Genomic DNA, 25,537 nt, shown 5'->3' on the forward strand with positions numbered 1-25,537 from the left:
AAAATATTTTTTAATTAGAGAAAATCATCATGGAATACTGTTTTGTTTGCTGTTGTTGTTGTCCTCAGAATCCTGAACTGTGGTTATTTTCACTCGGAGCATTGTACAAGGTAAAAAACTAATAATTCATGATTCAATAATTTAATGATTCAAAGTTTTTCCATTCAAACTGAAAATGTGTAATCTTTTTGTAAGACCTACTAATCTGAATTAAAAAAATACAAATGTTTATATTTTAATGCACAATGAATTGAAATTAGAATAAGAGTCGATTGTTAAGGTATAATAATAAATATATTAAGCTTAAAGTTAAAAACTCAACAAATTGAACTAGATTTGTTTCACAGTGAACTGCCATCATGGGAGATGGTGAAATGGAGTGTTTCGCCCGCGGCCATTTACCTCGGAAGACAGAAAGAGAGAGAATTGAGGCTCAGAACACCCCCTTTGATGCCAAACGGCGTTCTTTGTGGCAGAGCCAGAACAGATGTACCTGAAGGGTACTCTTACTGGCAGAGAGGGCGGCAAAGCTACTGTCAAAACTCTGTGTGGGAAAGTAAGTATCATATGCTACTGTGATTGAGTCTGTAGAAGTTAAAACAAATACAGTGAAATGTTTGTACAAAACGTGTACAAAAACGTTCATCCTTTTTGATTACGGATTAATGTTCATTACAGACAATCACGGTAAAAGAAGAGGACATCCACCCCATGAATCCTCCCAAGTTTGACAAAATCGAGGACATGGCCATGATGACCCACCTCAATGAGCCTTGTGTGCTGTACAACCTCAAAGAGCGTTACGCAGCATGGATGATCTACGTAAGTCTAAGTAAATTGTGTTTTATTTCTAGGATGAGACGACACCATTGTAAACCTGGACTATCTCTGTTTCAGACCTACTCTGGCTTGTTCTGCGTCACTGTCAATCCCTACAAGTGGCTGCCGGTGTACGACGCAATTGTCGTGGCTGGATACAGAGGGAAAAAGAGGATTGAAGCCCCACCTCACATCTTCTCCATCTCTGATAACGCCTACCAGTTCATGCTCACTGGTAAGAGGAGTCTGAAAGTGTGCACACACTTAAAAAAAAAGTTTTGTTTTTTTTAAGCTTAGAATTTATTTACATGTTTCCAGGCAAAATATCTAACAATTCCTGCAAAAATTTTGATTTGTCTAAAACATACTAAAAGAATTCTTATATATTTAGGCTAGAAACAAAACCAAAAAAAGAAAGAATGGCTTTTTTGGCAGTACACAACTAAAGTAAGAAAGATAATGCTCTTTGCAATGAAGTACTATGAAGTACAAAGAAACATTACTTTGCTTAATTTCACAATAACAACATAAAAAAATTAAATCAAGAACAACAGCAACAAAGAAAAACCTAAAACACTTTAATTCAATATATAGTCTCCACTATTTAGGAAAGTCTTAACATTTATGGTTTCATTTTAGATCGTGAGAACCAGTCTGTACTGATCACGTGAGTAAATAACCTAAAAATGCTAAATTATATTTGTATTTTATATATGTATATATATATGTATATATATATATATATATATATATATATATATATATATATATATATATATATATATATATATATTATACACATATACATATAACTTCATTGAGGATTTATGACTAAATGCTGATCTCGTATCAATCTCTAGTGGAGAATCTGGTGCAGGAAAGACTGTGAACACAAAACGTGTCATTCAGTACTTTGCAACTGTTGGTGCGATGTCTGGAGGAAAGAAGGCAGAGCCGGTCCCTGGAAAAATGCAGGTTAGTGAATACCTATTCTAGACAGTGTTATTGATTACAGTATTTATGTTTCACCTCATACCTACTATCTATACTATATGCCCTACAAATATATCTAGGGATCACTGGAGGACCAAATTGTGGCAGCCAACCCTCTGCTGGAGGCTTATGGTAATGCCAAGACTGTGAGGAACGACAACTCCTCTCGTTTTGTAAGTTACACTTATAAATGATTAAAGCATTGTAAAACTTTGAAAGTGTGACTGAACAGTTGAGTTTTTGTACATGATTTCAATCTCTATAGGGTAAATTCATCAGGATTCATTTTGGCACCACTGGAAAACTTGCCTCAGCTGATATTGAAACTTGTGAGTCAACACTGTTTAAAGCCTAAGATATATATTTGGATACTAAGTAAAATTAATCAATTAAACTTAATGTCTTTTTTTCACCCGTTTTTTAAAGATCTGCTGGAAAAGTCAAGAGTGACATTCCAGCTGTCTGCTGAGAGGAGTTACCACATCTTCTACCAGCTCATGACTGGACACAAGCCAGAGCTGATCGGTGAGAAATCTACAGGATTGTGTGTTTCAGTTATTTCTTTGTTTGAGAACACTGTTATCATGCAGCACATCAACTCTTTACAGAGGCCCTGCTCATCACCACCAACCCTTATGACTATCCAATGATCAGCCAGGGTGAGATCACTGTGAAGAGCATCAATGATGTGGAGGAGTTCATTGCCACAGATGTATGTGGACAACTCAGTTTTTATTAGTAGTAGTGGTATTTTTAGATTACAAGTTACGTATCTAACATGAAATTAAAAATAACTTTTGTATAAATACTGCATGAAATGCAATATAAAAAGCATATTAATGCATTGTGTGTTTTATTTAAAAACAGACTGCCATTGATATTCTGGGCTTCACTGCTGATGAGAAAATCAGCATCTACAAGCTGACAGGTGCTGTGATGCATCATGGGAGCATGAAGTTCAAACAGAAGCAGAGAGAGGAGCAGGCTGAACCTGACGGCACTGAGGGTAGGGTTTATTATTAACATAAATCAGCATGCAAACATTGACTTCATTAGTGAAAATAACGCAAAGAACTGTTCCACCTCAGTGGCTGATAAAATCGCCTACCTCATGGGCATCAACTCTGCTGACATGCTGAAAGCTCTGTGCTACCCCAGAGTGAAGGTCGGGAACGAGATGGTGACCAAAGGCCAGACAGTACCACAGGTGATCACTTACCTTCTCAATAGATGAATGATGTGCCCAATAGACATTCATAAAAGAAATTCACCAAGGAAAATGTAATATCAATTACACTTTCTCAGGTAAACAACGCAGTTTCGGCTCTCTGCAAGTCTGTCTATGAGAAAATGTTCTTGTGGATGGTCGTCCGTATCAATGAGATGTTGGACACCAAGCAGGCCAGACAGTTCTTCATTGGTGTGCTGGACATCGCTGGATTTGAGATTTTTGATGTGAGCAGCAGTCATTTATGTCTGTAAGAATTAACACATAAAAGATGACAGTCAGCTGTAAGAACTGGCCTCTATTCATCAGTTCAACAGCTTGGAGCAGCTTTGCATCAACTTCACAAATGAGAAACTGCAACAGTTCTTCAACCACCACATGTTTGTTCTGGAGCAAGAGGAGTACAAGAAAGAAGGTATTGATTGGGAGTTCATTGACTTTGGTATGGACTTGGCCGCCTGCATTGAGCTCATTGAGAAGGTAAGAGGATATTCAGTAAATTTAACTTACTATTCACATTGTGACTGTACTTGAGGGTGAACATTTCTTCAACAGCCAATGGGCATCTTCTCCATCCTTGAAGAGGAGTGTATGTTCCCCAAGGCAACAGACACAAGCTTCAAAAACAAGCTGCATGATCAGCATCTGGGCAAAACTGCGGCTTTCCAGAAGCCCAAGCCTGCCAAAGGTAAAGCGGAGGCTCACTTCTCTCTGGTGCACTACGCTGGGACTGTGGACTACAACATTGTTGGCTGGTTGGACAAGAACAAGGATCCACTGAACGACTCTGTTGTTCAACTCTACCAGAAGTCATCACTCAAAGTGCTGGCCTTCCTGTATGCCGCGCATGGTGGTGCTGAAGGTACAAATGGGCATTTCCATAATTTCTCATTTTTACATTTGAACTACGTGCAGTTCAAACTAATATGCTTCAAAAACAGAAAAAGAATGTAAGATTGAATTAAAGTCTGAATGTAAGATTCTATAATTTCATGACAAATAGCATATCAATGCAGTATGTAATTTTTGATATCAAATATCAATGTATTTAACAGCTTAAATGTAAAACCACATGAAATCAATAATTCGATTTCAATTACACAAAACAGCTGAAGGAGGTGGTGGAAAGAAAGGAGGCAAGAAAAAGGGTGGTTCCTTCCAGACTGTGTCTGCACTTTTTAAGGTAACCAGATTCTCTTTTTTAATTAAGTATGTAAACATCTTCATCTCCATTAAAAACTGAGCTAATCTCAATTGTACTTCCACAGGAGAACTTGGGTAAGCTGATGACTAACCTGAGGAGCACTCACCCTCACTTTGTACGGTGCCTGATTCCTAATGAGTCCAAGACTCCAGGTAAACTTACTAAAGTCTCAAATATGTCACACTTTTCACAAATATTTCAGAAACTTTAGAATATTTGCATTGCAGGTCTGATGGAAAACTTCCTGGTCATCCATCAGCTCAGGTGTAATGGTGTGCTGGAGGGTATCAGAATCTGTAGGAAGGGTTTCCCCAGCAGAATCCTCTATGGTGACTTCAAGCAGAGGTAAAGACACCAAACCTTTCTCAAACTGTGAATTAAAGATAATTTACCACCTATTCTTAACCATATTTCAAAACAGTGCTTTCAGTATTTTTGCAGATTAACCAAAACCTGAATCCTCCCTTAAATGTTTCCTAGATACAAAGTATTAAATGCTAGTGTCATCCCTGAGGGACAGTTCATTGACAACAAAAAGGCTTCAGAGAAACTCTTGGGCTCTATTGATGTTGACCACACGCAATACAAGTTTGGACACACCAAGGTGAGCTACTCCATAAATACACTATGTGGTCAAAACCTAAAGTACTCTAATTATGATTAATAACTTGATTATTTTCTTAATACCAGTGAATACTTATCTCTCTAAATATTATAATCTCTATTATAATGGGCAATATATTATAATCCAGGTCAACTTTATCTTGGTCAGATTTAACCAAAATCTGCTAAATATTCTTGTAGGTATTCTTTAAAGCTGGCCTGTTGGGTACTCTAGAAGAGATGAGAGATGAGAAACTAGCAACACTAGTTACCATGACTCAGGCTTTGTGTCGTGGATATGTCATGAGAAAAGAGTTTGTTAAAATGATGGAGAGGAGGTAAGAAATATTTAAACATAATATAACAATTGTTTTATACCAGAGTGATAATGATTGATTTACTGATCACAATTCACACAGAGAATCAATTTATTCCATCCAATACAACATCCGATCATTCATGAATGTCAAACATTGGCCATGGATGAAGCTCTACTTTAAGATCAAGCCTCTTCTGAAGAGTGCAGAGACTGAGAAAGAAATGGCAGCCATGAAGGAGAACTATGAAAAAATGAAGGAGGATCTTGCAAAAGCATTAGCTAAAAAGAAGGAGCTTGAGGAGAAAATGGTGTCACTTCTTCAGGAGAAAAATGACCTTCAGCTGCAAGTAGCTTCAGTAAGTCACTCAGTTTGTTTAGATCATAATATGCAGCATACAGCTATGAACAGAAGTCTTTAACTATATCCATGTCAATGAACAGGAATCTGAAAACCTCTCAGATGCTGAGGAGAGATGTGAAGGTCTGATCAAAAGCAAGATCCAGCTCGAGGCCAAACTCAAAGAGACAAATGAGAGACTGGAGGATGAAGAGGAAATCAATGCTGAACTGACTGCCAAGAAAAGGAAACTGGAGGATGAATGCTCTGAACTGAAGAAAGACATTGATGACCTGGAGCTTACCTTGGCTAAAGTGGAGAAAGAGAAACATGCAACAGAAAATAAGGTCAGTAATTTTTTACACTGTCACACTGCTGATTGTGAATCAGTCTCCTAATAATGAAACCAATAAATGATGTTTCAATTTAGGTGAAAAACCTAACAGAGGAGATGGCCTCTCAGGATGAGAGCATTGCCAAACTGACCAAAGAGAAGAAAGCCCTCCAAGAGGCACATCAGCAGACTCTTGATGACCTTCAGGCAGAGGAAGACAAAGTCAACACTCTGACTAAATCTAAGACAAAGCTTGAGCAGCAAGTGGATGATGTAAGATGGTTTTCATGAGAATAAGACAATAAAACAGTAAGAAGTTAAACGTATCTCTATATCAGATATTCATGCTCTAGTTTCTGTAAAAACAGCTTGAGGGGTCATTGGAGCAAGAGAAGAAGCTCCGTATGGACCTTGAGAGAGCCAAAAGGAAGCTTGAGGGTGATCTGAAACTGGCCCAGGAGTCCATAATGGACCTGGAGAATGATAAACAGCAGTCAGATGAGAAGATCAAGAAGTAAGTTGATGTCATCTTTATATAAATTTCACATTTGACAAAATATTTTGCACATTTTACAAAACACAACTTTAAAAACAGGAAGGACTTTGAGATAAGTCAGCTTCTCAGCAAGATTGAGGATGAACAGTCTTTGGGAGCACAGCTTCAGAAGAAGATCAAAGAACTTCAGGTAACACTAACCCTAATTTTGTCTATGTGAAACTGTAAGATTGTTGGATAGTTGGGCAAATGCATGTACCGAGTCTCACAAAATGTTTTCCTCATTTAGGCTCGTATAGAGGAACTTGAGGAGGAAATTGAAGCAGAAAGAGCTGCTCGTGCTAAAGTGGAGAAGCAGAGAGCTGATCTCTCTAGGGAACTTGAAGAGATCAGCGAGAGGCTCGAGGAAGCTGGTGGTGCCACTGCTGCCCAGATTGAGATGAACAAGAAGCGTGAAGCTGAATTCCAGAAGTTGCGTCGTGATCTGGAAGAGTCCACCTTGCAGCATGAAGCTACAGCTGCAGCTCTCAGAAAGAAGCAAGCAGACAGTGTGGCTGAACTCGGAGAACAGATCGACAACCTGCAGCGGGTCAAGCAGAAGCTGGAGAAGGAGAAGAGTGAATACAAGATGGAGATTGATGACTTGACAAGCAACATGGAGGCTGTGGCTAAGGCAAAGGTAATGTCACTACAAAATTATTAAATATGCAAAATTTTTACAAAGATGTTAAAAAAATTTTAATACTTGTAACTCTTCAGGCTAATTTAGAAAAAATGTGCCGTACCCTGGAAGACCAACTGAGTGAAATAAAGACCAAGAGTGATGAAAATGTTCGTCAGCTGAATGACATGAATGCACAACGTGCAAGACTTCAGACTGAGAATGGTAAGACATGGTAAAGCATGCTATACGTGTAAAACTTCTATGCTATTAGAAATATAAAATATTTGTATGCTGTATTCAAGGTGAATTTAGTCGCCAACTGGAAGAGAAAGAAGCACTTGTTTCACAGTTAACTAGAGGAAAACAGGCTTACACTCAGCAAATTGAGGAACTTAAGAGACACGTTGAGGAAGAAATAAAGGTAGAGAAGCAAATTTTCTGTAATACTTTAAACCACCATATAGACAAAAAAGACAGGATGGGATGTTGCAAATCTCAAAATATGTTGCCTTATAGGCCAAGAACGCTCTGGCTCATGCGGTTCAGTCCGCCCGCCATGATTGTGATCTGCTCAGAGAGCAGTATGAGGAGGAGCAGGAGGCCAAAGCTGAACTCCAGCGAGGAATGTCTAAGGCCAACAGTGAGGTGGCTCAGTGGAGATCCAAATATGAGACTGATGCCATCCAACGCACTGAGGAGCTTGAGGAAGCCAAGTAAGAATAGCCGATAAATAATCATCATTAGTTACTCTCAATTTAATGACAGATTTTGCTAAGATTTCACAATGTAATTTTCTTCAGGAAAAAGCTAGCACAGCGTCTGCAGGATGCTGAAGAATCAATTGAAGCAGTGAACTCCAAGTGTGCCTCACTGGAAAAGACCAAACAGAGACTGCAGGGGGAAGTAGAGGACCTCATGATTGATGTGGAGAGGGCAAATGCATTGGCTGCCAACCTTGACAAGAAGCAGAGAAACTTTGACAAGGTAGGAGATATGTAGATCAATCAATTATTGTCAAGGAACCAAAACCCATTCGTGACAGAATGAAAGAAAAAAATCTTTGTGAGATACCAGGCTCAGTTGGGGGACAGTTCTTTTCTTTTAAGATCACTTAAATCTTGAACTAAAAAATCACTTAAACCTTAACATTGCTAATGAATAATGACAAAATCCATTTCATTACCAGGTCCTAGCAGAGTGGAAACAGAAGTATGAGGAAGGCCAGGCGGAACTAGAAGGTGCTCAGAAAGAAGCTCGTTCTCTCAGCACTGAGCTTTTCAAAATGAAGAACTCCTATGAAGAAGCTCTTGACCACCTTGAGACACTGAAGAGGGAGAACAAGAATCTGCAACGTAAATTACATTTTTAATTGTACAAAATGATTTTTAAAAATATGTTGGAGCAAAGTCTTATAGTTCTGCTTTTTAAAACCCATTAGAGGAAATTTCTGACCTCACTGAGCAACTTGGTGAGACTGGAAAGAGCATTCATGAATTAGAAAAGGCAAAGAAGACTGTGGAGTCTGAGAAATCAGAGATCCAGACTGCACTTGAAGAAGCTGAGGTGCTGCTCCTTTACTACAACATGAACATTATAATAGCATTGCATTTAATAATATTAATGCATTAAATAAGCAGTAGTTCAAACCTCAACCAAAAAATAGAAGATGAAACTTTATTTTGACAGTCCACTTCAGACATTCTGCTAACTATAAGTGACTCTTTGTAGGGTACCCTGGAGCATGAAGAGGCCAAGATTCTTCGTGTGCAGCTGGAGCTGAACCAGGTGAAGAGTGAGATTGACAGGAAGCTTGCTGAGAAGGACGAGGAGATGGAACAGATCAAGAGGAACAGCCAAAGAGTGATTGATTCCATGCAGAGCACTCTGGACTCTGAGGTCAGGAGCAGAAACGATGCCCTGAGAGTCAAAAAGAAGATGGAGGGAGATCTGAATGAAATGGAGATCCAATTGAGTCATGCCAACCGCCAGGCTGCTGAGGCCCAGAAACAACTCAGGAATGTCCAAGGCCAACTCAAGGTACCTTTCTGTAGAATAAGAAAGTGCAACAAATCTAAAATGTTTGAAAATATGAATATGATAAATGTATTAAACAAATTATGTAATACAACTAACAAAGTAAGATCATTGCCACAGGATGCCCAATTGCACCTTGATGAAGCTGTCAGAGGACAGGAGGACATGAAGGAGCAGGTGGCCATGGTGGAGCGCAGGAATAACCTGATGCAAGCAGAGATCGAGGAGCTAAGAGTTGCACTGGAGCAGACAGAGAGAGGCCGCAAAGTGGCAGAGCAGGAGCTGGTTGATGCCAGCGAGCGTGTGGGACTGCTCCACTCACAAGTAAAGAAACAATATTATTACTAGGAGCAAATTTTAATTAAATGAAACAAAGTTCTAGTTGGATGTTTGTACACTACCTGCTTACCTTCCACAGAACACAAGTCTTATAAACACCAAGAAGAAGCTTGAGGCTGATCTGGTCCAGGTTCAAGGTGAGGTGGATGATGCTGTCCAGGAGGCCAGAAATGCAGAAGAGAAGGCCAAGAAGGCCATCACTGATGTGAGTGTTCTTTTGCTCTATCCTAATTTAAAATAGTTTTTTTTTTCACACAGTTACCTGCATGTGGTTACAAAGGGAAAATTCACAGGAGGCATTTGTTAAAACATTAATTGTCTTATACTTCAGGCTGCCATGATGGCTGAGGAGCTGAAGAAGGAGCAGGACACCAGCGCTCACCTGGAGAGGATGAAGAAGAACCTGGAAGTGACTGTCAAAGACCTGCAGCACCGTCTGGATGAGGCTGAGAGTCTGGCCATGAAGGGTGGAAAGAAACAACTCCAGAAACTGGAGTCCAGGGTAAATTACAAGCTGAATGTAGTCTTAGATGAACTGGCTATATTAGAGTATTTACAGTTGACAACATGACTCTCTACTGAAGGTGCGCGAGCTGGAGACTGAAGTTGAAGCTGAGCAGAGACGTGGCGCAGATGCTGTGAAAGGAGTGCGCAAATATGAAAGGAGAGTGAAGGAGCTCACCTACCAGGTAAAACTGCACTGGATTCAGAAATTTACATTTTATTATAATTTACATAGTTCACTTAATAACATTGACTTACTTACACTCAAAGACCGAGGAAGACAAGAAGAATGTGACCCGACTGCAGGATCTGGTAGACAAGCTGCAGCTGAAAGTGAAGGCCTACAAGCGCCAAGCTGAAGAAGCTGTGAGTTTAATGTCAAATGTCTTGAGTGTGAAGTTTTAACATTCTCTATTAAATACATTCAGTGTCAGGAGTGCAATGCTCTGAAAGGGGTTGGATATCTTGTGTCATCCTTACAGGAGGAGCAGGCCAACACTCACCTGTCCAGGTACAGGAAGGTGCAGCACGAGATGGAGGAGGCTCAGGAGCGTGCTGACATCGCTGAGTCCCAGGTCAACAAGCTGAGAGCCAAGAGCCGTGATACTGGGAAGGTAATAACAGATGATGATTATTCAGAGAAAAGTAACTTTTTATCTGTAACATTTTTATCTAAATTTAATTATATTATTTATTATTAATTTCCTAGAGTAAGGATGAAGAATGAGGACAAGAAACCACACCTACAAGCAAGCATACAATATGACTTACTTGTGCTGAGTGATCATTAAAATAGCAAATTTTGACTTTGTTCTTTGTCTTTATTTTCATATATTTTTTAAAATTTCACCCTTTAACACATACTCAATACATTGCTATATACACTGCAACTATAGTATATAAAACATTTAACTGAGGTCCTGATCCCAGACAAAAACCTTATGAATCCTAACAATCCTCATTTCAATCAATCTCTTCTCCCCACTTACAAATCAAATCATTTTTTTTATATAGTGCTTTCAACAACACAGATTGTATCAAAGCACTAAACAGTATAGAATAGAAGAATACAATGATAAGGATGTATAATGACGAGATTGAACAATTTGGCTAGGCAAGGAACCAAAACCCCATCCATACAGAATGGAGAAAAAAAACTTTGGGAGAAACCAGACACAGTTGGGGTCAGTTCTCCTCTGACCAGACGCCCAGCACTGAACTTCCAATGAAATTTTTTTAAACGCATCTGTGTCAAATAGTGTAAATGACTTATTGTGTGTATGCGTGTGTGTGCATCAGGATCTGTTGATCTGTCCACAGGGCTCATCTAGGTGTTCTGGTCTTTGATGAACAATCTCTGGGTGCTTTTCCCACAATCTGGATACAAACTGAGAAGCAGAATAATAAAAAAACAAGACTAATATTAGCGTAGATGCCATTCTTTTTACGATGTCACAAATACATTGTGTTTTATGAGGACTGTTCCCAGTTCTGGCTGATGTATTTAATGTAGCCTAGCAATCCTTTAACGGATTTACATAATAAAAGTGTTATAGTGTGTTATGTGTATGCTAGGTTAAAAAGATGTGTCTTTAATCTAAATTTAAACTGGCAGAGTGTGTCTGCTTCTCGAACAGAATTAGGGAGATTGTTCCAAAGTTTAGGTGCTAGATAGGAAAAGGATCTGGCGCCCGCAGTTGATTTTGATATTCTAGGTATTAAAATTAATTAAATTAATATCAAATTGCCAGAGTTTTGAGAACGTAGCGGACATGCAGGACTATAATGTGATAAGAGCTCACTCAAGTATTGAGGAGCTAAACCATTCAAGGCTTTATAGGTAATGAATAAGATTTTAAAATCTATCCGATGTTTGATAAGGAGGGGAGGCAGTGTTGACATTTACATTTACATTTAGTCATTTAGCAGACGCTTTTATCCAAAGCGACGTACAAATGAGAACTGGGCTAATATGATCAGACTTCCTAGTTCTAGTAAAGACTCTAAATGCTGCGTTTTGGACTAGCTGACATTTGTTTATCAAGCACCACCCAATAAAGCATTAAAATAATCTCCATGTCTCCTGATAATATCTCCCAGAGGCATTATGTATAGGTTGAAAAGTAACGGTCCTAGCACTGAGCCTAGATAGATATGATTTGAACCATGCTAAGGCACTTTCTCTAAAGCCAGCATAGTTTTCTAGTCTATCTAAAAGAATGTTGGGATTGATAGTATCGAACGCTGTGCTAAGATCTAATAGCACTAATAACAAGATACAACCACGATCAGATGATAGAAGCAGGTCATTTGTAACTAATGAGAGCAGTCTCAATACCTACAGTCAGTGTGTAGTAAGTGCCATTTAAACTACTAAAAGACGTGCTTCTAGAAGTTATAGATCCTATTTTGGCTATTATTACGTTGTCATTGACTAACTGAGGCCATTGACTAAATTTGATGTTAAACAAAAAAAAACTGTTCATAATACAAAGAAGCAAATGATAATCTCATGTCCCTTTCTAAGAAATCACTATATTTAAATGATTTGATCAATAATTAGAACCTAGATTTGCTTTGTTTGACAGAAACCTGGCTAAAACCAAACAAATACATTACTTTAATTAAGTCTACCCCCCAAAAATACTGCTATGAAAATGAGCCACGTCCAAAAGGTAAAGGGGGAGGAGTTGCTAGTACTTCTCAGAGGGCAGGCTTCAAGTATAACTTGTTTAAGGTTATGGTGCTGCATATAACATTATCTAGAAAAAACCTGCTGGTGAAAAATCCCCTATCATGTTTATACTGGCTACTGTATACAGTTAGTGCTGGCTGCAGAAGAAGTCTTAATTTTTTCAATGGATATTTTAAAAACATACAAGGTCCTTAAATAGTCCTAATCCCATGTGATGAGGGTTAATGACAAAAAAGGAAACATCAGAATATGAAGAGGAGGGAAAACATGAAACAAGACAAAGCAAGGATAAAAGCTGAAGCCGTATTTAAGGGTCTTTAGAATGTGTAGATCATTTGCTGGTTTTGTGTGTAGCTGTCCTTGTAAACTTGCTTGCAAATATATATAAGCTTGCATTCTTGTTTGAACTGAATTTTCTGTAACATTTTGTGTAATGATTATTATACAGCTTGGTCTGTTTGATTGGATTGCTTTTCGCATCACAACTGAATCACTCCAGAGATTGTTTTCAATCTGGCTAAGACCACTGCATTCAAGCCAACTCCTCTTCACATATGCCTAAAGGAAACAAACTTAGGGGGGGTGAAATGTGTCAGTTTTGGAGAAATAGCCAAGACATGACAAAACATTTAAGCCATTGTGCCCCACTTCCTAAACCTCACACTGAATGATTTACTTGTTCATCACTATTTGAGTTCAGGGTTGAGTTATTTATCCCTTAACACAATTTGTGCCATGGTTGGGCAAAATTCAAAATTAGAAATGTACTTCTACCCTGGGCAGCAAAATGTAAACCAATGTGAACCAATTTTTTCAAAGAAAGTAATCTTTTCACTTCACAGAGTCTATTGCTTTTGGAGATTTGATTTTATACCAACAGACCAGCAAAACAGAACTTTACATCAGCAAAAAGCAGAACTTCATAGAATATGGTATTACAGTAGTAACTGAGTTTCCATTATTTTTGCACATAAAAACATTCATGAAATAGAAACCTAATTCTTTAAGGCAAATGAAAGGGACGACTTACTGGCAGTTTCCGTCAAGGCTTCATGGTTGCTTGTATGGAAAAGTGACCTAAACCTTCTAATACAAACAGCAACCCTGGCTGTGCTATATTTATGTTTTTTCCATTTAAACACATGCTGTTTATAACTTTGAGAGTCATAATAGAACTATGAATCCAGTTTGTTCCATGCCTTGACTAGTGCGACTTAATTGCCTAATAAAACCTACTAAGAGAGATATTATTATATTATTATAACATTTAGGGGAATAAACTGTTACCCATGGAATTATTATCTGTCTAGCTTTTTTTTTTTTTTTTTTTTTTTTTTTAAACCTTGTTTTTTTAATTTATATTTTTTTTCTCTTGATGGCAGAAGAAATGGGAGAAAAGCAGTCAAGGACAGCATCATCTGCTCACTGCTCATATGATCACTAAGAACATTTACATCAAATGCATGGAACTACACAAAGCTGGTGAACAGGTGTGCAGGTTTATCATAAAACACACCTAACTCATACTCCTGAGAAGGCTTTCATATGAACAAACTCAACACCATGATCAAAGCACTGTGGCATGCTACAGTTAACGCTTTAGACATTTCAAGAGGGTACATATGACCTTTAAGGTTTTAATTGACATATAAATTATAAGTTACAAGTCTTGCGATCTCCTGAAACAGAATACTGGTGACATTTGACTGCTTCTTTTTATCTGAGTTTCTCGTTCGTGCCAAGTTCCAATAATTGTAAAGATGCCCCACTGAAATTGAGCCTCAGTGACATTAAATGAAACTAGCAATGCATTTGAATTAAAAAAAAAAAACACAAGTAGTACGAATAAAAATTCAACCCATAAAAGCATGGTCTGTGACAAATTTTATGCCATATCTGTTAACCCAAGTACATAATCTGTGTGCACAAATATAACACCATTGCTTGTATTAGATGAACGACATCTTATTTCCCACTGGCACAGAGAAACATCACACCCAGTAAAATAACATGACCAAATCCAGCTGGACTATTCTGCTGAGTGCTCAGTAATGACTCCATATAAATGACAGCCCCTGACTCCCGGTGGGGGAAATGCCCAGTTTATTTTGTCTTTTTAATTTATTACAATAATTAATGTAAACGAACTGAGAGTTCTGCATCAAATGGTGTATTCTAATCCAAATACAAACAACCAATCACCTCTTGGTATTTTTTCAGAATCCAGGAACTTGACAATTGCGATATTCTTCTTGGAACATCATAATAGGAAAATCAATACAGTTAAATGTTTGAAACATTGTAATGACAATGGCAAGATGACCAGCTTATACTGTAAATACTGGAGCAAAGTATAAAGATAAATACTAAGTAGTATTAAGGTGAAAATATTATTCCACAGTGAACTGCCATCATGGGAGATGGTGAAATGGAGTGTTTCGGCCCGGCGGCCATTTACCTCCGGAAGCCTGAAAGAGAGAGAATCGAGGCTCAGAACACCCCCTTTGATGCCAAAACGGCGTTCTTTGTGGCAGAGCCAGAACAGATGTACCTGAAGGGTACTCTTACTGGCAGAGAGGGCGGCAAAGCTACTGTCAAAACTCTGTGTGGGAAAGTAAGTATCATAGATAAAAAAAACCTATATCATACGCTATCGTAATGTTTGCAGGAGTTAATAATCAAACAATAACAACAATCAAATCCTTCTTGATTATTGATCAATGTCTATTACAGACAATCACGGTAAAAGAAGAGGACATCCACCCCATGAATCCTCCCAAGTTTGACAAAATCGAGGACATGGCCATGATGACCCACCTCAATGAGCCTTGTGTGCTGTACAACCTCAAAGAGCGTTACGCAGCATGGATGATCTACGTAAGTCTAAGTTAATCGTGTTTTATTTCTAGGATGAGACGACACCATTGTAAACCTGGACTATCTCTGTTTCAGACCTACTCTGGCTTGTTCTGCGTCACTGTCAATCCCTACAAGTGGCTGCCGGTGTACGACGCAGTTGTCGTGGCTGGATACAGAGGGAAAAAGAGGATTGAAGCCCCACCTCACATCTTCTCCATCTCTGATAACGCCTACCAGTTCATGCTCACTGGTAAGTCTGGAAGGGTGTCGATAAATGAAAGTTATTTTCAGTATTTTGTAATAATTGTATTCTTTTCAGAGTCAATCCGCTTCTACTGTAGTTACACATTAACCTTGTTCAGATGATGTATTTTAAGACATTTGTTCAGTTTTTCTCCTAAAGACATTTCTATCAACAGCTATCAAATTGTTTAATATGCTATGATAACAACATGAATTACCACAGTCTAGTTTTGCACTTATGTCATTGTTTGCATTAATCTTTTAATTTTTATATTATTGATTTTCCACTTCTATAACCTGTAGATCGTTAAGAGTTGTAAATTAATAGTTCTGTAAAGATGAAGCTGCTGTGAAAATGTAATTTTCTCTAAAATACATGAAGTAGCAATACAATTATTATTACAGAACAAAAAAAGAAAGAAAGTTGAATTAACTTTATACATAATGTTTTAGTAAACTTCTGCAAACCTTGGTATCATGATGAGGGCTCTGAGAACACTTCAGTGCTGAAGAGGACCAAGAAAAGAATCTAGTTCTCTTTTGAGTCCACTAGATTGTGAACACTAAAAAGACTGAGGTAACTTTAGATGGTTTACTTTTTGGTTCATTTTAAGTGAACTGAGTTTTAATAAACCAAACTATATATTAAAACAAATCTGACAATAACTACATGATGTCACATCCAGTCCATTTGCAGGTTTATTTAGTTGTGTGAGAGCCAAAAGTAACATTTTGTAGTAATAGATGCACAAGCTCTATACAAATGACAAATTTCCCCTGATGCAATGTGGTGGTAAAATTTAAAGTGCTGTTTGTTAATTGCTAAGTGCATTGTAACGATTGGTGTTGGTGATTGCTTGAAAATTATATAAGTTACATGTAGCTGAATTTATTATAATTTAAAACAACAAAAAGAATGATTGAACTAATTAAGCTACTTCCATATACCCAATCCCTTCAAGTTAATATAGAATGCTACATATTTTGAATGCCATATGAATGTTGCAGTCTGTACTGATTACGTGAGTAAATATTTTTCCATCAAAACATCCTAACGCTTTTCTATTACATTTTAACAATTATAAGTAAATCATCTTCAATCTCTAGTGGAGAATCTGGTGCAGGAAAGACTGTGAACACAAAGCGTGTCATTCAGTACTTTGCAACTGTTGGTGCGATGTCTGGACAGAAGAAAGCAAAGCCGGTCCCTGGAAAAATGCAGGTTTGTGAATACCTATTCAAAAATACTTTATTGACTATGGAAATTGTGCTTCACATTATAACTATTCACTGTCCTTAAACTACATCTAGGGATCACTGGAAGACCAGATCATTGCAGCCAACCCTCTGCTGGAGGCTTATGGTAATGCCAAGACTGTGAGGAACGACAACTCCTCTCGTTTTGTAAGTTACACATTCATTATTACTTCAACTTCAGTCATACTTTCAAAACAGTTGATATTTTGTACATTATTTCAATCTCTGTAGGGTAAATTCATCAGAATTCACTTTGGCACCACTGGAAAACTGGCATCAGCTGATATTGAAACTTGTGGGTCAAAATTATATCAAGACATTTTTTTGAAATTTTGTCATAAACAAATCTTACTAAAGTCTCAAATATGTCACACTTTTCACAAATATTTCAAAAACTTTAGAATATTTGCATTGCAGGTCTGATGGAAAACTTCCTGGTCATCCATCAGCTCAGGTGTAATGGTGTGCTGGAGGGTATCAGAATCTGTAGGAAGGGTTTCCCCAGCAGAATCCTCTACGGTGACTTGAAGCAGAGGTAAAGACACCAAACCTTTCTCAAACTGTGAATTAAAATTGACCACCTATTCTTAACCATATTTCGGTGCCTTCAGTATTTTTGCGGATTAGCCAAATCCTGAATGCTCCCTTAAATGTTTCCTAGATACAAAGTATTAAATGCTAGTGTCATCCCTGAGGGACAGTTCATTGACAACAAAAAGGCTTCAGAAAAACTCTTGGGCTCTATTGATGTTGACCACACACAATACAAGTTTGGACACACCAAGGTAAGCTACATAAAAATATACTATGCATAGTGGAAAACCAGAAAGCTGGAGTTCAGGTATAGGCAAGTTATGCCAAACTAGAGTGAGCATAATATTCCTGTAAGGACCTTTTTTTACTTTTTGCACTGGATATTGACATGCCTCCCATGCTTTTTCAAGTTAAAAATCACTAAAATCTCTTGAATTACATTTTGTGGTACTGTATGAATATTTGTATAATTTGTATATTTGTTTTCAATGGAATTAAAATAGCAACCACACCATTAATTATAAAGGACTATTTAGTGCACTTTTAATCTTAAAGAAATAGAATTACTTAGTTTCTTTAATACTATAATACTACAATCTTCCAATTATTTATGCAGGTGTTCTTTAAAGCCAGTCTGTTGGGTACTCTAGAAGAGATGAGAGATGAGAAACTAGCAACACTAGTTACCATGACTCAGGCTTTGTGTCGTGGATATGTCATGAGGAAGGAGTTTGTCAAAATGATGGAGAGGAGGTAAGAAATATTTAAACATAATATAACAATTGTTTTATACCACAGAGTGATAATGATTGATTTACTGATCACAATTTACACAGAGAATCAATTTATTCCATCCAATACAACATCCGATCATTCATGAATGTCAAACATTGGCCATGGATGAAGCTCTACTTTAAGATCAAGCCTCTTCTGAAGAGTGCAGAGACTGAGAAAGAAATGGCAGCCATGAAGGAGAACTATGAAAAAATGAAGGAGGATCTTGCAAAAGCATTAGCTAAAAAGAAGGAGCTTAAGGAGAAAATGGTGTCACTTCTTCAGGAGAAAAATGACCTTCAGCTGCAAGTAGCTTCAGTAAGTCACTCAGTTTGTTTAGATCATAATATGCAGCATACAGCTATGAACAGAAGTCTTTAACTATATCCATGTCAATGAACAGGAATCTGAAAACCTCTCAGATGCTGAGGAGAGATGTGAAGGTCTGATCAAAAGCAAGATCCAGCTCGAGGCCAAACTCAAAGAGACAAATCAGAGACTGGAGGATGAAGAGGAAATCAATGCTGAACTGACTGCCAAGAAGAGGAAACTGGAGGATGAATGCTCTGAACTGAAGAAAGACATTGATGACCTGGAGCTTACCTTGGCCAAAGTGGAGAAAGAGAAACATGCAACAGAAAATAAGGTCAGTAATTTTTTACACTGTCACACTGCTGATTGTGAATCAGTCTCCTAATAATGAAACCAATAAATGATGTTTCAATTTAGGTGAAAAACCTAACAGAGGAGATGGCCTCTCAGGATGAGAGCATTGCCAAACTGACCAAAGAGAAGAAAGCCCTCCAAGAGGCACATCAGCAGACTCTTGATGACCTTCAGGCAGAGGAAGACAAAGTCAACACTCTGACTAAATCTAAGACAAAGCTTGAGCAGCAAGTGGACGATGTATGATGTCCGGCATGAGAATAAATTAAAAAATGGGAATAACTGAGAATATTGTTGCTATCTACCAGATTGTAATGCTCTGGTTTCTGTAAAAACAGCTTGAGGGCTCATTGGAGCAAGAGAAGAAGCTCCGTATGGACCTTGAGAGAGCCAAGAGGAAGCTTGAGGGTGATCTGAAACTGGCTCAGGAGTCCATAATGGACCTGGAGAATGACAAACAGCAGTCAGATGAGAAGATCAAGAAGTGAGTTGATGTCATATTTATATAATTACACATGACAAAATATTTTGCACATTTTACAAAACTCTACTTTTAAAACAGGAAGGACTTTGAGATAAGTCAGCTTCTCAGCAAGATTGAGGATGAACAGTCTTTGGGAGCACAGCTTCAGAAGAAGATCAAAGAACTTCAGGTAATGCTGAACCTAATTGTTATTATGTAAAAAAGATGCAGAGAAAATGCACATTACAAAATTCACAAAAGTTTTTTTTTTCTCATTTAGGCTTGTATAGAGGAACTTGAGGAGGAAATTGAAGCAGAGAGAGCTGCTCGTGCTAAAGTGGAGAAGCAGAGAGCTGATCTCTCCAGGGAACTTGAAGAGATCAGCGAGAGGCTCGAGGAAGCTGGTGGTGCCACTGCTGCCCAGATTGAGATGAACAAGAAGCGTGAAGCTGAATTCCAGAAGTTGCGTCGTGATCTGGAAGAGTCCACCTTGCAGCATGAAGCTACAGCTGCAGCTCTCAGAAAGAAGCAAGCAGACAGTGTGGCTGAACTCGGAGAACAGATCGACAACCTCCAGCGGGTCAAGCAGAAGCTGGAGAAGGAGAAGAGTGAATACAAGATGGAGATTGATGACTTCACAAGCAACATGGAGGATGTGGCTAAGGCAAAGGTAATGTCACTACAAGATTATAAAATATGCAAAATTTTTACAAAGATGTTAAAATAATTTTAACACTTGTAACTCTTCAGGCTAATTTAGAGAAAATGTGCCGTACCCTGGAAGACCAACTGAGTGAAATAAAGACCAAGAGTGATGAAAATGTTCGTCAGCTGAATGACATGAATGCACAACGTGCAAGACTTCAGACTGAGAATGGTAAGACATGGTAAAGCATGCTATACGTGTAAAGCTTCTATGCTATTAGAAATATAAAATATTTGTATGCTGTCTTCAAGGTGAATTTAGTCGCCAACTGGAAGAGAAAGAAGCACTTGTTTCACAGTTAACTAGAGGAAAACAGGCTTATACTCAGCAAATTGAGGAACTCAAGAGACACGTTGAGGAAGAAATAAAGGTAGAGAAGCAAATTTTCTGTAATACTTTAAACCACCATATAGACAAAAAAGACAGGATGGGATGTTGCAAATCTCAAAATATGTTGCCTTATAGGCCAAGAACGCTCTGGCCCATGCGGTTCAGTCCGCTCGCCATGACTGTGATCTGCTCAGAGAGCAGTATGAGGAGGAGCAGGAGGCCAAAGCTGAACTCCAGCGAGGAATGTCTAAGGCCAACAGTGAGGTGGCTCAGTGGAGATCCAAATATGAGACTGATGCCATCCAACGCACTGAGGAGCTTGAGGAAGCCAAGTAAGAATAGCCGATAAATAATCATCATTAGTTTTCTTCTCAATTTAATGACAGAATTTGCTAAGATTTCACAATGTAATTTTTTTCAGGAAAAAGCTAGCACAGCGTCTGCAGGATGCTGAAGAATCAATTGAAGCAGTGAACTCCAAGTGTGCCTCACTGGAAAAGACCAAACAGAGACTGCAGGGTGAAGTAGAGGACCTTATGATTGATGTGGAGAGGGCAAATGCATTGGCTGCCAACCCTGACAAGAAGCAGAGAAACTTTGACAAGGTAGGACGAATGCAGATAAACTTTAAATCTAAACCATGAACCATAGACTTGGCTAACGAACAATCAATACTTTTTCTAGGTCCTAGCAGAGTGGAAACAGAAGTATGAGGAAGGCCAGGCGGAACTAGAAGGTGCTCAGAAAGAAGCTCGTTCTCTCAGCACTGAGCTTTTCAAAATGAAGAACTCCTATGAAGAAGCTCTTGACCACCTTGAGACACTGAAGAGGGAGAACAAGAATCTGCAACGTAAATTACATTTTTATTTGTACAGCAAAGATGTAACAGAAAAGAAATGTAACAGAACAGGTTACAATTCTGCTTTTTGAACCCCTTTAGAGGAGATTTCTGACCTCACTGAGCAGCTTGGAGAGACTGGAAAGAGCATTCATGAATTAGAGAAAGCCAAGAAGACTGTGGAGTCTGAGAAATCAGAGATCCAGACTGCACTCGAAGAAGCTGAGGTGCTATTCCTTAAAATATTAGCATTATGAGGACATTGATTTAAAAAATATTCAAAATTATATATGAATTGGTTCAAAGTCCCTTGTAGGGTACCCTGGAGCATGAAGAGGCCAAGATTCTTCGTGTGCAGCTGGAGCTGAACCAGGTGAAGAGTGAGATTGACAGGAAGCTTGCTGAGAAGGACGAGGAGATGGAACAGATCAAGAGGAACAGCCAAAGAGTGATTGATTCCATGCAGAGCACTCTGGACTCTGAGATCAGGAGCAGAAACGATGCCCTGAGAGTCAAAAAGAAGATGGAGGGAGATCTGAATGAAATGGAGATCCAGTTGAGTCATGCCAACCGCCAGGCTGCTGAGGCCCAGAAACAACTCAGGAATGTCCAAGGCCAACTCAAGGTACCTTTCTGTAGAATGAAGAATTACCAAACATATGAATATGATAAATGAATTAAATGCAACTAATAAAATAAGATCATTACCACAGGATGCGCAACTGCACCTTGATGAAGCTGTCAGAGGACAGGAGGACATGAAAGAGCAGGTGGCCATGGTGGAGCGCAGGAATAACCTGATGCAAGCAGAGATTGAGGAGATGAGAGCTGCTCTGGAGCAGACAGAGAGAGGCCGCAAAGTGGCAGAGCAGGAGCTGGTTGATGCCAGCGAGCGTGTGGGACTGCTCCACTCACAAGTACAGAAACAATATTAATACTACGAGCAAATTCTGATCATATGAAACAAAGTTCTAGTTGGATGAACACTAAACTACCTGCCTATCTCCCACAGAATACAAGTCTTATTAACATCAAGAAGAAGCTTGAGGCTGATCTGGTCCAGGTTCAAGGTGAGGTGGATGATGCTGTCCAGGAGGCCAGGAATGCAGAGGAGAAGGCCAAAAAGGCCATCACTGATGTGGGTGTTTATATTCTCCTACTCAATTCTGATTTAAACAGTTGTTTGGCTTTGCTTGTGGTAACAAATGGAAATCTCAGGGAAGGCATTGTCAAGATATAGGATTTGTAGTCTCAATGTCTGCCTCAACGTGAAAAAAGCTTCAATCAACTTTGGAAGGTGCAAGGATTAACTCAAAGCATGAGATTCTTCATCACTGAAGCAATTTTTTTAAATTTATTCTGCAACAATTCGATCTTCATTTGCTCATTTTCAGTGTTTTCTCAGATGCTTAGCTTAATAACCTATACAAACAAACAAATAAACCATACACAAACATGAGTATATAAATCACTACGCATAGCATCATTTAAGATCATTTAAGGATTTAACTCATTTAAACAACATTACTGGAATATTCATAGGTTAGATTTTAACACAGTAGTTGCTAAAAATGTGCGTTTATCTTACCGGTAGTGTCTCAAAGTTGATGAATACATTCCTGGCTTTTTCAGGATGTCCTTGAACAAACTCAAGTTGCTTACACCAAACTTAGTAACCAAGTGCAGGATTTGCATTTCCCTTATTTGGTTTTGCAACCAGTAATAGCACCAACTTGGGTAGGAATGGAGAAAAAAAAACTGGAGATGCACATCCACAAACACTGCACATTGATAATTATACACACCTAGTTCCATGTGACATTATGTGCAGTTGCACTGACCAATCAGCAAGGAGCTCTTTGTTTGTGCTCACAACAAATAGTTTCACTTTTTTTTCCTTCCAGATCTTAAACCTCATTTTATCTCACAGATCTGTGTCTTTATTTGTTTAAATATATTTTATTTTCCTTGCATTTGGTTTAACAGGCATTTCAGGTAAAGTTTTATATTTTAGGCTGCCATGATGGCTGAGGAGCTGAAGAAGGAGCAGGACACCAGCGCTGACCTGGAGAGGATGAAGAAGAACCTGGAGGTGACTGTCAAAGACCTGCAGCACCGTCTGGATGAGGCTGAGAGTCTGGCCATGAAGGGTGGAAAGAAACAACTCCAGAAACTGGAGTCCAGGGTAAATTACAAGCTGAATGTAGTCTTAGATGAACTGGCTATATTAGAGTATTTACAGTTGACAACATGACTCTCTACTGAAGGTGCGCGAGCTGGAGACTGAAGTTGAAGCTGAGCAGAGACGTGGCGCAGATGCTGTGAAAGGAGTGCGCAAATATGAAAGGAGAGTGAAGGAGCTCACCTACCAGGTAAAACTGCACTGGATTCAGAAATTTACATTTTATTATAATTTACATAGTTCACTTAATAACATTGACTTACTTACACTCAAAGACCGAGGAAGACAAGAAGAATGTGACCCGACTGCAGGATCTGGTAGACAAGCTGCAGCTGAAAGTGAAGGCCTACAAGCGCCAAGCTGAAGAAGCTGTGAGTTTAATGTCAAATGTCTTGAGTGTGAAGTTTTAACATTCTCTATTAAATACATTCAGTGTCAGGAGTGCAATGCTCTGAAAGGGGTTGGATATCTTGTGTCATCCTTACAGGAGGAGCAGGCCAACACTCACCTGTCCAGGTACAGGAAGGTGCAGCACGAGATGGAGGAGGCTCAGGAGCGTGCTGACATCGCTGAGTCCCAGGTCAACAAGCTGAGAGCCAAGAGCCGCGACGCTGGGAAGGTAGAAAATAGTTGTGCAGATGTTGTAAAAGTGAACATTTTATTGTTGTTGAAATATCTTTACACAATTGTGTCATTTTGTTCTAGAGTAAAGATGAAGAATGAAGACACCACAACAACAAGCAAGCATAAAATATGACTTGTGTTAAGTTTTCATGTGTGGTCAATGAAATAGAATGCAGTTTCAATGCCGTCTTTTTTTGTCCTGAAGGCAACAAAACGTATGATGTAAAAATTCACACAGACAATAAAAGATAGATAGTTACAAATGATTTCCCCACACCATTAAACCAGCAGCAGCTTGATGTAATGTAGGTAAGACAAATGGATTCATGCTTCCAGCAAACACTGATCCTACCATCTACATACTACAGCAGAAATCCACTGTTCAGTTTTAGTGAGTTGATGCTCTGTAGTATCAGTTCTCTGCTTTGAGCTGAAAAGTCAGCTTTATTTATTTGGATTGTATCAAAGCACTTTATAGTATCAAATAACAGAACACAATGTCATTAATGTAAAATGAGAAGCTTAAAGACTAAGTTTTCATTTAGAAGCATTTCATTATTGAATTCATTGATGTCATTGTCCAGCTCAGTTTAGTTTAAATAGTTTGTGCAATCAATTCAATGTCAAACACAGTGCTATTATCCAATAGCACCAATAAAGAGACACAACCACGATCAGACGATAGAAGCAGGTCTAATGAGAGCAGTCTCAGTGCTATGGTACGGTGTAAATCCTGACTGGAAATCCTCACAAATACCATTTTTTTCTAAGAAGGAATATGGTTCTGAGGATAATACCTTTCCTACTATCTTTGACAGAAAAGAAGGATTCAAGATTGGTCTGTAATTCTTTGGGGTCAAGATGCTTTTTTTTTACGCAACACTTAGCCAATTTAAAGATTTTGGGGACATATCCTAATGACAATAATGAATTAGTAATAGTCAAAATAGAATCTGTGACTTCTGGAAGCAGCTATTTTAGTAGTTTAGATGGAATACATTTTGGTTTAAATGATGTAGTTTATACAATTCTTTCTCTCCTGAATTTTTCCTCAGGGGATCTATAGTGTGTGGTTATGTTGTTTATGTTTTTTTATATATAAAGCATAATTAAAACATACCAATCTGCTGTACAATCTCTAAAATGAAAAGCAAAATATTAACTTACAGACAAACAATGACTGACAGCAATAAATAATAAATTAAACAAGAGGCATTATCAAAAAGCTAGTTTAAGTCAATGCACTTTTAGCTTCCACTTAAAAGAACTTAATGATGGAGCCAGTCTAAGATGAAGAGATGCTAAAAACAGTGTAACATGCTGTTTTTTTTAGGAGTTCCTGTTAGGAGATTAGCAACTGTCTCTAGATAATGTTATATGCAGCACAATAACTTCAATCTTTTCTATTTTACTTGTGTGAATATAGTATTTTTATAAATCTTGTATTTTGGTAATTTGCTTCATATTTTAGTTTATGCACCATATCATATTC

At 38.4% G+C, this 25,537-nt stretch overlaps 3 protein-coding genes and 1 pseudogene across 4 annotated transcripts in view; all 4 read left to right on the forward strand.

Annotated features, from left to right (window-relative positions):
• The window catches only part of LOC122327906 (myosin heavy chain, fast skeletal muscle), a 41,018-nt gene that overhangs the window by 93 nt on the left and 15,388 nt on the right, over window positions 1-25,537 (forward strand). Inside the window, exons 2-5 of one of the 2 annotated variants that reach the window (XM_043223576.1) lie at window positions 69-110; window positions 14,971-15,183; window positions 15,303-15,446; window positions 15,522-15,678. In XM_043223576.1, coding sequence (XP_043079511.1) covers window positions 14,983-15,183; window positions 15,303-15,446; window positions 15,522-15,678 — 502 coding nt within the window. In that variant the 5' untranslated portion in view covers window positions 69-110; window positions 14,971-14,982. Of the gene's footprint in view, window positions 1-68; window positions 111-14,970; window positions 15,184-15,302; window positions 15,447-15,521; window positions 15,679-16,876; window positions 16,894-16,982; window positions 17,076-17,159; window positions 17,224-25,537 lie in introns of those variants that run through there. The other variant, XM_043223575.1, reaches the window with a different exon arrangement.
• Window positions 63-10,680, forward strand: LOC122327904 (annotated as a pseudogene).
• Window positions 17,328-21,930, forward strand: LOC122327912 (myosin heavy chain, fast skeletal muscle-like). The gene is made up of 16 exons (XM_043223591.1): window positions 17,328-17,463; window positions 17,590-17,713; window positions 18,079-18,215; window positions 18,299-18,554; window positions 18,640-18,882; window positions 18,966-19,142; window positions 19,241-19,386; window positions 19,465-19,555; window positions 19,646-20,035; window positions 20,116-20,242; window positions 20,323-20,441; window positions 20,537-20,733; window positions 20,823-21,006; window positions 21,086-21,251; window positions 21,342-21,466; window positions 21,556-21,930. Exons 1-16 carry the CDS (start codon window positions 17,351-17,353, stop codon window positions 21,913-21,915), a joined length of 2,955 nt encoding a protein of 984 aa, XP_043079526.1. The 5' UTR covers window positions 17,328-17,350; the 3' UTR covers window positions 21,916-21,930.
• Window positions 22,204-24,193, forward strand: LOC122327980 (myosin heavy chain, fast skeletal muscle-like). Its single transcript, XM_043223701.1, has 5 exons — window positions 22,204-22,377; window positions 23,254-23,424; window positions 23,507-23,611; window positions 23,697-23,792; window positions 23,909-24,193. The coding sequence occupies exons 1-5, from the start codon at window positions 22,219-22,221 to the stop codon at window positions 24,176-24,178; spliced, it is 801 nt and encodes a 266-aa protein (XP_043079636.1). The 5' UTR covers window positions 22,204-22,218; the 3' UTR covers window positions 24,179-24,193.

The sequence above is a fragment of the Puntigrus tetrazona genome, chromosome 22 (assembly GCF_018831695.1).
Source record: "Puntigrus tetrazona isolate hp1 chromosome 22, ASM1883169v1, whole genome shotgun sequence".
Classification (NCBI taxonomy): domain Eukaryota; kingdom Metazoa; phylum Chordata; class Actinopteri; order Cypriniformes; family Cyprinidae; genus Puntigrus; species Puntigrus tetrazona.

Coding starts and splice junctions, on each gene's coding strand:
- LOC122327912 (XM_043223591.1), top strand. CDS start 17,351: ATGGAAAACTTCCTGGTCATCCATCAGCTCAGGTGTAATGGTGTGCTG. Junction 18,883..18,965: donor AACATGCAACAGAAAATAAG/GTCAGTAATTTT, acceptor GTTTCAATTTAG/GTGAAAAACCTAACAGAGGA. Junction 21,467..21,555: donor CTGCACTCGAAGAAGCTGAG/GTGCTATTCCTT, acceptor AGTCCCTTGTAG/GGTACCCTGGAGCATGAAGA.
- LOC122327980 (XM_043223701.1), top strand. CDS start 22,219: ATGAACACTAAACTACCTGCCTATCTCCCACAGAATACAAGTCTTATT. Junction 22,378..23,253: donor CCAAAAAGGCCATCACTGAT/GTGGGTGTTTAT, acceptor TTTATATTTTAG/GCTGCCATGATGGCTGAGGA. Junction 23,425..23,506: donor TCCAGAAACTGGAGTCCAGG/GTAAATTACAAG, acceptor TCTCTACTGAAG/GTGCGCGAGCTGGAGACTGA.